At 43.4% G+C, this 12,304-nt stretch overlaps 1 protein-coding gene across 1 annotated transcript in view; it reads left to right on the top strand.

Moving 5' to 3' along the window:
* Positions 1-3,338: 3,338 nt before the first annotated feature.
* The window catches only part of HTR7 (5-hydroxytryptamine receptor 7), a gene marked incomplete at both ends in the record, with an annotated part of 101,754 nt that continues 92,788 nt past the window's right edge, over positions 3,339-12,304 (top strand). Inside the window, one exon of the mRNA XM_080694595.1 lies at positions 3,339-3,886. Within this exon, the coding sequence (XP_080550721.1) occupies positions 3,339-3,886 (548 nt within the window). The remainder of the gene's footprint in view (positions 3,887-12,304) is intronic.

The following is a 12,304-nucleotide window of genomic DNA, read 5'->3' as shown; positions in this document are numbered from 1 at the left end:
ACATCCCAGCCCTTTTAATTTTTATTTTAGATTTTTTTGTTTTGAAACAAGGTCCTCACTAAGTTGCTGAGGCTGGCCTCAAGCCTGCATTCTTCCTGTCTCAACCTCACAAGTACTGGGGTTACAAGCATTTGTGCCACCCTGCCCAGAATATGCCACACAATTTAAAAGTTGATATGGTTAGGCCAGGCGTGGTGGCGCATGCTTGTAACCCCCGTGCTTGGGAGGTAGAGACAGGAGGATCACGCGGGTTCCTGAAGCCAGCCTCACTGGCTTAAGAGACCTTGTTTCCAAATAAAAATATAAAATAGGTCTGGGAGTGTAGCCCGGAGGTAGAATGGTTTCTAGGAACCCCAGTACCACCAAAAAAAAAAAAAAAGTTGATATGGTCTGAATACTTTTTTCTTCCCCAAATCCATATCAAAATCCTGATGCTCCTGTGCTGGTATATTAGGCAGGGCCTTTGCGAGGTGATTAGGTTGTAGAGGCAGAGCCCCAGAGAGCTTGCTCACTGCCTTCTGCCGGGTAAGGACATAGCAAGACGGTTGTGTAGGAGCCAGGACACGAGCTCTCTCTCCTCAATCACGGAACCTGCTGGTGCCTGATTCTTGGACTCGTCAGTTTTCAGAACGATAAGAAATAAATGCTAGTTGTTAAGTTATGTAGTCTGTAGTATTTTTGTTCTAGCAGTCTGAATGGACTAAAACAAAAGCAAGAACCAGAAGCTGTTATGAAATCTAAGTGGGCTAGGAGAGTGTTGGTAAGAATGTAGGCGGAAAATTACATTTACTATAGATTCAAATAAAAAGAAAACTGTTAATTTTCATATCTTTGCATAATTCATTAATGTGTAATATTTATTTATTTATTTATTTATTTAGTAGTACTAGGGATTGAACCCAGGGATGGTCTGCCTCCAAGATATACCCTCAGCCCTTTTTTGGGTTTGAAACAGGGTTTCACTAGGTTGCTGAGAGTCTTGCTACATTGCTGAGGCTGGCCTTGAACCTTTGACTCTCCTGTCTTAGCCTCCTAAGTACTAATATTACAGGCATGGGGCATCAGGTCCAGCTTAATGTGGAATGTTATTTAAAAGAACCAAGACAGAGGGTATATGCTGAGCTGATGAGGGCACCCAAGGAAAAAAGCAAGTTAAAATGAGAAAAGTTGCCGGGCGTGGTGGCACATGCTTGTAATCCCTGCATTTGGGAGGAGGAAACAGGAGGATCACGCTGGTTCAGAGCTAGCTTTGCTGGCTTAAGAGACCCTGTTTCCAAATAAAAAGGTATAAAATAGGTTTTGTAGTGTAGCCCGGAGGTAGAAGGGCTTCCAGAAACCCCAGTACCACCGGGGGGGGGGGGGGAGAGAAAAGTCAGAAGTATCTTGGTACATGTACCACTTTTAATGGAATTTTTAAGAGTCCTTTGGATACTTCCAAACCTCAAAAGCAAGAATTGAGACACTGCAATGTAATCACAGATGATCCAGGGCAAATGTAAACTTCTCCCAGTCTCTATTTCCTCTTCTGTACAGAATGGTAAATAGCTGGCTTCTTAGGCGACCTCTAGCTACAAATTAGTTTTTTTTTTTCTTTTGTCTGAAATTAAATACTATCACAAATAGGGTTGAAGAAACTTTCTCATGTATCTCTTTTTAGCTCCTCATATATCTCCTTAACTGTTAAATTACATTGCTTTATGGCCTAGACATCATCTTCCACTCTTCCTCTCCTCCCATGGACAGGAAGTTTTGTTTATCCCAGGCAGAGGAAAGCCTTGAATTGTTGCTAATGGTGAAGGAGCTGTGAACAGTGGTCTACCATTTAAGGGTTTCTTTTTCCTCTTAATTTTCTTTTAAGATACTTCTGACTTTTCTTATTTTAACTTGCTTTTTTCCTTGGGTGCCCTCATCAGCTCAGCATATACCCTCTGTCTTGGTTCTTTTAAATAATATTCCACATTAAGCTGGGCCTGATGCCCCATGCCTGTAATACCAGTACTTAGGAGGCGAAGACAGGAGAATCACAGGTTCAAGAGAAGAATATAGCCATAGTAATCAGATAAATCTGGTTTTGGAACATAATTATCATGTACCAGCTGATTGCAATAACAACTCTTGTTTCTTTATTGGCAAAACGGGGGCTATTACCCACCTTGAAGAAGGAGAGCATTATTCAACACTCAGATCAATACATTTTGAGGTGTCTGTTCCTTTTCTTCTTATTTATAATCCGCCAGGGCCCAACTAGAAAAGAAAACAGATTTGATTATTTTTGGAGTCTTAAACTAAAGAAATCACTTCTGGCTTCCAATAAAACCGTTAAACAAAATGGAATGAAGCAAGTCTCACAAATAATAAAAACCAGCCACTCTGACAGGGTTGGAATAGCAGAGGGGATTGTAGGCAAGAGGTATTAAATCAACATATACCTCCAGGATTCTTCCAGAACATTTTAACTGGTCATTTCTTCGCTTATGTACAAGATTTCCAGAATGGCACGGGGAAATTAACCCTCATTTCAATATACTAGGCTTTGAAGTCTGAATAGAAAGGCAGCCACAGAATCTATTGAATCTCTAGACACCTGAAAAGGTTAGTCAGAAAGGGACTAACCCCCCCGGAGGCCTGTGCTGAGCACCCCATCTCCTGCTCAGGGCCAAGGCCTTAGGCACCCCTCCCCTCCTTTCCTTTCTCTCTTCCTCTTCCCCGGAGCTGCTACTCCCACCCCATCTGGCAGCTTCTCCCTTTCCATCTTCGCTTTCTCCCATAAGTGGTCAAAATGGGAAACGGAAGTATTTATTCGTTGATTAGTAGAGGCGATGGAAAAGGTTCTTTAATTAAACAAACAAAAACTCCCCCAACGGGATCCCTCACTCCCAGTAACTCCAAACGCCCACTGCCCACACCCTCTTCCTCGTCTTCTTAAAAGAGGAGGGGGAGGGGACCCCATCAAACAGTGGTGTGCGACCGAGCGGGGTCGAGGCGGGCGCGCGGGCCGGGGAGCCCGTCCGGAGCGCGGGGGGCGCGGGCGGCGGCGGCGGGGGCGCGGCGCGGTGCGGCGGGGGCGCGGCGGCGGCGCGGGGCGGGGCGGGGCGCCCGCAACTCGGGCCGCGGGCGGCGGCGGCGGCGGCGGCGGAGGCTGCGGCGGCGGCGGCGGCGGCGGAGCGCGGCGCGTCCCGGGCGTCCGTCGGGGGCGGCGGCGCCCCCCGCAGGCAGTCGGGGCGCGGCGGCGCGGCGGGCGCCCCCCAGCGGCCAGCCCCGGGGCCCGGCCGGGCGAGGCGAGCCCGGGCCGGCGGCCGGAGCGCGTGCGGCGCCGGCTCCATGGGCAGCGCGGCACGATGATGGACGTTAACAGCAGCGGCCGCCCGGACCTGTACGGGCACCTGCGCTCGTTCCTGCTGCCCGAGGTGGGGCGCGGGCTGCCCGAGCTGAGCCCCGACGGGGGCGCCGAGCCGCTCGCCAGCTCCTGGACGCCGCGCCTGCTGAGCGCGGTCCCCGCGGCGACGGCCAGCCCCGCGCCCGCCTGGGACGCGCCCCCGGACAACGCCTCGGGCTGCGGGGAGCAGATCAACTACGGCAGAGCCGAGAAAGTTGTGATCGGCTCCATCCTGACGCTCATCACGCTGCTGACGATCGCGGGCAACTGCCTGGTGGTGATCTCCGTGTGCTTCGTCAAGAAGCTCCGCCAGCCCTCCAACTACCTGATCGTGTCCCTGGCGCTGGCCGACCTCTCGGTGGCCGTGGCGGTCATGCCCTTCGTCAGCGTCACCGACCTCATCGGGGGCAAGTGGATCTTCGGCCACTTCTTCTGCAACGTCTTCATCGCCATGGACGTCATGTGCTGCACGGCCTCCATCATGACCCTGTGCGTGATCAGCATCGACAGGTAAGGGCCGGGCCGCCCCGTCCCGTCCCGGGGCCGGCCGGGGAGGCGCCGCCGCTCGGCCCCGCGCGCCCCCCGCACCTGGGCGGATCGAGCCAGACTTCAAGGCGGGAGGAAGGGCTGAGCTTAAAATACAGCCCCACGGCAAGCATCCATCCTACACCAACCAACTTCAGGCAGAGCGTAGCCTCTATACATAGCCCTCTCAAAGAAAGCCCCGAAATGTTCCGGTTTAATGTACTGACGGTTTTAGGACCAGAGTCAGGAGTATTTGAAGTTTTAGCAGCTCCACCAGGGGGTCCCTTGGTTTGGTTTTCAGAAGGAAGGGATTTGATACTCTCTGACTCCACAAACCCTTGCTGGTGCGCGGTATTCGTTTCTTACTTTAAGAAAATCAGATTGCGGGGTGGGTGGGAAACAACGCCATTCTGTTTCTTGGATTGTAAGAGTTACTCCCCAAGGCCAACGAAAGGACCTTGGGTTGTCCCAGAATCGGGATCTGCATGTCTGAAACACTCGCACTCCTCTGGTTCTTAATTTTGAATCTCGTTCTTGTGGAAGTCTAGTTGCAGTGCGTGGCAGTGCTGTTTCCTGCAAGCTTGCTGACAGAAGCCTCGTTCCTTGTCTGAAAGCTGGCTCTTTTATCACGTCCCCTGGGAACCTTCTCCGGAGAGTTCCCTCAGTAGAGTAATTGAAACAGAGGCTGACCATCTGTCAGGGATGTTAGAGAGAAAAAAAAAAATGCTGCTTTGGGTGTCATATGAGACTAAGAGACCCTCTGGGTTTCATCAGACTTTTAAGACTACAGTATTTTGAAATGGGGATAGTCTTTGGCCCTAAAATACTATGCAGCTGACATCTGGAAGTGAGGTCTCAATGATCTTTGGCCATAGAACAACTGTGTTTCACTTGACACTGAAAAATGAAGCCTTAATATTAATACTCAGAATTTTGCTGATGTTTTAAAACCAGCACCGGATTACTATCCCACTGTGTTTAATGATGCAGAGAAACAGTTGCTTATTTTCTTTGTGGAACGACAGAACCTTCCAACATAGGAGAAATAACGGATGAATCTATGCATAAAATGACCGTGTTGAAGGGATGGCCTAGCTTGTGCCTGGGAGTTTCCTTCTTTTCCTCCTTGAAAGCACTGTTTGCGTTGTGTGATAATTTGAAATGTTCTACTATTTTGCTGCTTGCCTGGGGTTTGTAATTAGGAAATAGAGTGATAGGAAAGGGAATATTTTCAAGAAGAAGTAGTACTTTGTAGTTGCATTTAGTGAGTAGTTCAGATTTTTTTTCCCCCAAATTGATCCTGCCATTTTATACATCATGGCAGGAGCTCCTGACAGCAAACAAGGAATTATTTTAAGAGGAGAGCATGAACTGTGTATGTGAGAATATTGGCATCCAACTTGGCAGCTGAAGTTATGAATTACTGGAGTTAAGAATGACAAAAACATGCATTTACAGTCTGGCTGTGGCAACAGGAATTAGGCAAGTGCACTCGATATACATAATAAGTATATACATGAATTATAAGCACAGAAATCTGACTGCTCAGCCAACCAAAACAGTGCTTCTTCCATGAATGGAGCCCTTGTAAATGGTCTTGAGTGTAATAAAACAAATAGCAGTTCATGCGGCAAATAATGCATTTATAACCCTTTTTTCATTTCATAACTGATAAATGGTAAATAAAGAGAACAGTGTGCTAACTCGTCTCCCAGGACAGCCAGTGCTTCTGTTCCTCTGAGCACGTTCAAGTTTGGCTAAGGTCACCCTGTGATTCCTGTACATGAGCTAAAGGCCTTCTTCACTCGTGTGTGTGTGTGTGTGTGTGTGTGTGTGTGTGTGTGTGTGTGTATTTTAGCGCTGGCAGGAGTGTCCTGAATACAGAGAAGAGGTTAATTCTTCTTGGCAAGAGCTGCTAATTTTTTCATTAATGATGTCTTTATGATTGCCACAAATTATGGTAATATAGGCACATGGACTCTCTCTCTCTCTCTCTCTCCCTGTCTCTCTCTCTCTCTCCCTGTCTCTCTTTCTCTCTCTCTCTCTCTCTCTCTCTCTCTCTCTCTCTCTCTCTCTCTCTCTTTCTTCCTGTGAGAATTGGCCCATTGGTGAATTCTGCCTAAAAATAATTTTAGGAGATGTGTGTATCATTTCCTTTCCTTAGAGGAAATGAAGAATTGATAAAATTGAAAGAAATAGATTGACTTTCTTCTAAGAACACACAAAACTAAAAATGAAGAAAGAAAAATGCATTTGATATCTAAGGTGAATTATTTCTGAAAATAATGTTTTCTTCAGTTCCTTTTTTTTTTCTTTTATGATACTAGGGGTTGAACCTCAGGGGCATTTTACCTCTGAGCTATACCTTCATCCTGTTTCATTATTTATTTTGAAACAGGGTCTCACTAAGTTGCTGAGGTTGGGCTTGAACCTGTGTGCCTCCTGTCTCAGCCTTCCAAGTACTGAGGTTAAAGACATGCACCACTGCACCCAGGTGTTTTCTCCAGTTCTAATGTAGAATATGCCCGATGATATAAAATGTACTATGAAAATAGGAAGAAAATTAATCTTTATTCAGTCCATTCTCCGTTCTTACTTGAGTACCTAATATAGGTTACGCTGTGTTTGGTGCAGCACAATCAAAGACAAATGACAATATCCTTGCTTTTGAGCCAGAATTTCGATATCTGTTGGACATTTCACCCGCTCAAAGTGAAACCTCTGAATTTTTTTTGACCACAGCCCACCATACTGGGATGCTTTCGTAGTCTTTTTCAGTGTTGTTCTTCACAGAGTTCAAAACTTCCACCCTGCACCCTTTTTAGATAATTCTTGTGATAAGTAGCAGCCATCAGGTGGGAGCTCATCTTTCCACCACTGACACACAATCTTCCCTGCATCTCTTCCCTTCTTTTGTGTTTTCGTTCAGGTAAGATGAAGGAAGACACTGTGTCCTAGCAAAGGCCAAACCACCTGGACTTTCTATGATGTTCCTCCACCATCTAAAGGACCTTGTTCCTGCCTTTGATTCCATAACCCTGGTCTCCCTTCAGCTTTTTGTCTGTTACGTTGAGCTCAACTTTCTGCCTTTTTTTTTTAACCCCCCTTTTTTGTCCTTACTTTTTCCTCCAGTTATGTTTTACTTCACAGCTTTTCAAAGAATTGTCTACAATCTATTGCTCCTTACTATGTTTTTTGGGGGCACTGGGGATTGAACACAGAGGCATTCTGCCTCTGAACTACACCCCTGGCCATTTTTATTTTTTATTCTGAAGCAGAGTCTTCCCAAGTTGCTGAGGCTGGCGACGAACCTGTGATCTTCCTGTCTTAGCCTTAATGGGATTACAAGTGTGTACCACCACACTTGGTTTTCCTTCCTTCCTCTTCAGATCGGTGCTTTTGATACTTACCAGGTCTACTGTAGTATTCAAACTGGCCTTTTTTGTTTTACCTTTGCCCATCCCCCATCTGTTCCCTATCAAGAAGCTAGAGGGATCCATCTTTTTTTTTAATTGCGAGATAACACTTAGATATAACAAAGGTACAGATCTTAAATGTCCAATCCAACGCACGTCACTAATACTGCAGTCAAGGTATAGAATATATTTGCCATCCTAGAAAAAGCTTCCTTATGTCCTTCCTAGAAGGACTGTGTGTGTGTGTGTGTGTGTGTGTGTGTGTGTGTGTGTGTGTGTTTTACTGGGAATTGAATCCAGGAAGGAATCATACCTCTGAGCTTTACTCTCAGCCCTATTTTATTTTTAATTTTAAAAATAAGGTCTCATTAAGTTATCTTGTGCTGGTGACATTGAACCTGCGGTCATCCTGACTCAGCCTCCCAAGTACTGGGATTACAGGTGTGCACCACCATGGCTGACCTAGAAGGAGCTCTTAAAAATAGAAATAAAATTTCCTTTTATGTATAGCTTAAAACATGCAAAATCAGTTCTATATACTTTTTTTTTTTTTGGGGGCGGGTCTGGGGATGGAACCCAGGGGCATTCGACCTCTGAGCTACACCCCCTGCCCTATTTTTTATTCTTTATTTTGAAACCAGAGCTCACTGAGTTGCAGAGGGCCTCACTAAGTAGCTGAGGCTGTCCACGAACCGCGATCCTCAGGTCTCAGCCTCCCAAATGCTGGGATTACAAGCATGCACCACCACGCCTGGCTCTATATACCGTTAAAGCTTATCTAAGGAGATAAATGATAAAATAGTGCAAGAGCAATGATGAACATCAAATTCAAAAGAATGTTTATCTTTGGTGGGGTGAGTGGTGGTATAATCACAGAGCAGTACACATGTAAATTAGATTGGTAATATATTGCTTTTAAATCTTGTATTATTTGTATAACTTCTTGTAAGTATGAGATGCACTTTGAACTTTGTATCTAAATATGTAAAGACAAGTGTACAGTTGTGTGGAACTTGATGAATTTCCACAACTTGAATACATCCTTGTAATCAATCATCAAGAAATAGAATGTTGCCAACCTCCCAGAGGTCTCCTCTCCTTTCCTGATTTCTAAAGCTCCCAAAGACAACTGTCCAGATTTTCAGTATCATAATGAAGTTTTTCTTGGCCAGAACTTCATGTAAGTGGAATTGTATAGTATGCACTGTTTTGAATCTGCCTTCTTTTGTTCAAAATTATGTCAAAGAGCCGGGTATGGTGGCGCACACTTGTAATCCCTGTGCTTGGGAGGCGTAGACAGGAGAATCGTGCAGGTTTGAAGCCAGCCATGCTGGCTTAAGAGACCCTGTTTCCAAATTTTAAAAAAATATATAAAATAGGTCTGGGAGTTGAGCCTGGAGGTAAAAGGGCATCCAGGAACCCCAGTATCACACACACACACACACACACACACACACACACACACACACACACACACACACACAATGTCAATGAGATTCATCCGTAGTTTTAACCTGTCTATTGTAGTGGTGGTTCTTCCTTCCTTTTTTTTTTTTTTTTTTTGGTGATACTAGAGATTGGATTTAGGAATATTCTACCACTGAGCTACACTCCCAGACCTTTCTATTTTTTTTATTTGAAAATAGGGTCGCTCTAAGTCACCATACACTAGCTTTGAACCTGTGATCTTCCTGTCTCAACCTCCCAAGTACTTAGATACAGTACTTCCTGTCTGCGCCTCCCAAGCATGGGGTACAAGCGTGCGCTACCACGACCGGCTTGTCCTGTGTTTTAAGTCTACAAGATTTTAAAACCACTGTACGTGGTTGGTTTACTCATTTTTATTGCTGAATAGTATTTTATTGTATAAATATCTTATAATTTGTTTTCAGTTAATCTGTAGGTGGATTTGAACTCCTAGTTCCCGGTTATTACTTATATTGCTGCGCCGAACATATATTTCTGTGCAAGTAATTTTGCGGACGCATTGAAATTTCCTATAGGTTAATGAAAAGCTGGGCAATAAGATAATTTGGAAAATTTTTATTATTTGGAAACAGGGTTTCACTGAGTTGCTGAGAGCCTCACTGAGTTGCCGAGGCTGGTTTCAAACCTATGATCCTCCTGTCTCAGCCTTTCAAATACTGGAATTATAGGCATGTGTAACCATGCCTAGCTGGAGAATTTCTATTTTATATATCTCCTCACACCTTTTGTGTTATTATTGTCTCACTTTTTTTTTGGTGGTGGTATAGGGGTTCCTGGAAACCCTCTGGGCTACACTCCCAGACTTATTTTTTATATTTTTATTTGGAAACAGGGTCTCCTAAGCCAGCGCGGCTGGCTTCAAACCTGCGCTATCCTCCTGTCTGCGCCTCCCAAGCATGGGGTAGAAGCGAGCGCCACCACGCCTGGTTTGTCCTGTGTTTTAAGTCTACAAGATTTTAAAATGAACTAGGGTATTTTTTTTATTTAAAACAATGAGTAGTCATTCATATTTACCAACGTGTGTATTTTTTCCACTACACCCCCCCCCCCCGTATTACTGTGCATTCATCTGGGGTCACTTTCTTTTTTCCGATTAGATATCCATTAGAATTTTTTAAAGTGATAGCTTGCTGGTGACAAATCCTTTAAGTTTTTAACTTTTCTTAAAATGTCCTTATTTTGCCTTTTTAAGTATTTCTTTTTTGGAGTATGGAATTCTATACTTGCTGTTTTCTCCCTAGCACTTTAAAACATTGTTCCATCATCCTCAGACCTCCATAATTTTTGTTGAAATATCAGCCATCAGCCAATGTTATTATTACTCTTTTGAAGGCAATATGTTTTTTGGCCTCTGGATGCTTTTAAGATTTTTCTTTTTGTCTTTCACTTTTATCAATTTTTCTGCGATGTCTGTAGGCTTGGTAGTATTATTTTTTGTTTATTTTCTGCTAACCTTACTTGCGGTTCTTAGCAATTTTTGTATCTGTGAATTTGTGTCTTTAATCTGTTAACTCTTTATACTGTTTCATTCTCTCTCTCTTTTTCTATAACTTTTCTATGACTCTATATTATGCCTTTTTATGTTCTCCATGTCTCTTATTCTCTTTTCTATACTTTCCATTTCCCCCCCTTCTGTGTTTAAGTTTTGAAAAAAGTTTAACCTGCTTTACAGTTTATTCAGATTTATTTTTGTTACCACAAAAAGCCCAGGGGCCTTCTGAGAATGGTCTTGAAACCTGCAATCCTCCTATCTCTGTCTCCTCCTAAATATTGGGATTATGGGAATGCACCACCATGCCCAGTACTTTCCAGTTTATTATTTTTTCTACTGTATCTAATCTGTTGTTCAACCTTATCTATTAAGTTCTTAATTTCAGTAGCTTTAAGTTCTAGGAATATCATTTGATTTTTAAAAAATTTGATTCTAATTTTCTGGTGAAATTCTCTGACTTTTCTTGTAATTTCTCTCTCTCTCTCTCTCTATATATATATATATATATATATATATCATGTTTGTATTTTTTGTCTACTAACTCCAGTATCTGAATAACTTCTGTTTTCTTGGTGTGATCTATTTTATCTCCGAGCTTTTGGTCTTGGCATGCCTGATAAATTTTGATTATGTATTTAACAATTTTGCATCAAAATTATAGTTGTTGTGGGTGATGTTTTCCTCCATATAAAATGGCTGCTAGACTGGCATATTGGAGGACTGATTATTTTAATTCTCTTAGAGACTGAACTGACTGTAAGCTATGTTTTAGTTTTGATAATGTTCTGCCACTGGCAAATGCCTCTTTCCAGGATGAAGTTTTCCTGGGATTTCAGCTGAGAGCCTGGTGTGTTCTCAATAACTTCTCCCCTGGCTAGTTCAGAACTTGAATTTTTCTCTCTTCAGAACTGTGAGACTGACAAAACTCCCACTGCAAACTTTTTGGTTGGGAGCCTTCTTTCTGGCTTCTTCCCCTTCTTCCCTGCAGTTCCAGAATTCAGCAAATGTCTCCAGGGGAATACCAGATAAGTGCTGGCATGAGTTTTCTGCTCCTCCTTTCTCCATGGGATCTCGGCCTCTCAGGGCTCTAATTTTTGTCTCTCTAATCCCAAGAGACAGACACAAGTTCTTCTGATGTTTTTGCCTCATAGCAGTGAATCTCTATTGAGGCTCTTTGCCTGGATCCTTAACCTCTTACCCCTCATCCAGGTGAGCAAATGACCAAAGGGACAGCCTGACTGTGAGTTCTGGCTCATCTTCCTCTCTTCTCATTATCTTGTCCCCTGAAATCCTAGTTGTTTAAACAACTATAGGATGTCTTTAAGCAGGTGTGTGTGTGTGTGTGTGTGTGTGTGTGTGTGTGTGTGTGTGTACTCTATCCAGATATTTTTTCAGTGGAAGTATTGATCTAATACATTAATACCCTGTCATAGCTAGAAGTGTGTGTGTTGCTAAAATATTTACAATATATACAATAATAGAAATGTCACCATGTATGTTGTATGCTTAAAACTCTTCAATGGCTTTTGATTTCACTTGGAATAAAATTTAAACCTTTAGTACATCTAGGCCTTTGACTTGTTCCCGCCTTCAACCTCATCACATCTTGCTTTCTACATTCCAGCCATAGTGAACCTTTTCAGTTTCTCTAGCAAACCAAATTCTTTCCTGCATCAGACCCACTCTATTGAAAATCCAACAACTAATATACTGTCATGTACTACACAACATTTCAGGCAATGACAGACTGCATATATGATGGTGGTCTCATAAGATTACATCACTATTGTAGCCATATTACTTTTTGTAAATATATTCTATGATGTTCGAGCAATGGCAAGATTCCCTAACATTTCTTGGAATAAATATGTGTGAAGTACAGTAGTTGTATTTAGTTGTATGGTTTCATGCCTTCAGTTTGTTCCAAAATATGTGTCTTTATAATCTCTCATTGGAAGGCTTAAACATGTTTAACTCTTCAGATTGGCAGTTATTAAAATGCCTGAA

This window comes from Muscardinus avellanarius (genome assembly GCF_963383645.1).
Source record: "Muscardinus avellanarius genome assembly, chromosome: 4".
NCBI lineage: Eukaryota > Metazoa > Chordata > Mammalia > Rodentia > Gliridae > Muscardinus > Muscardinus avellanarius.
Note: the sequence above shows the minus strand (reverse complement) of the source record. Positions and strands in the feature narration are given on the sequence as shown.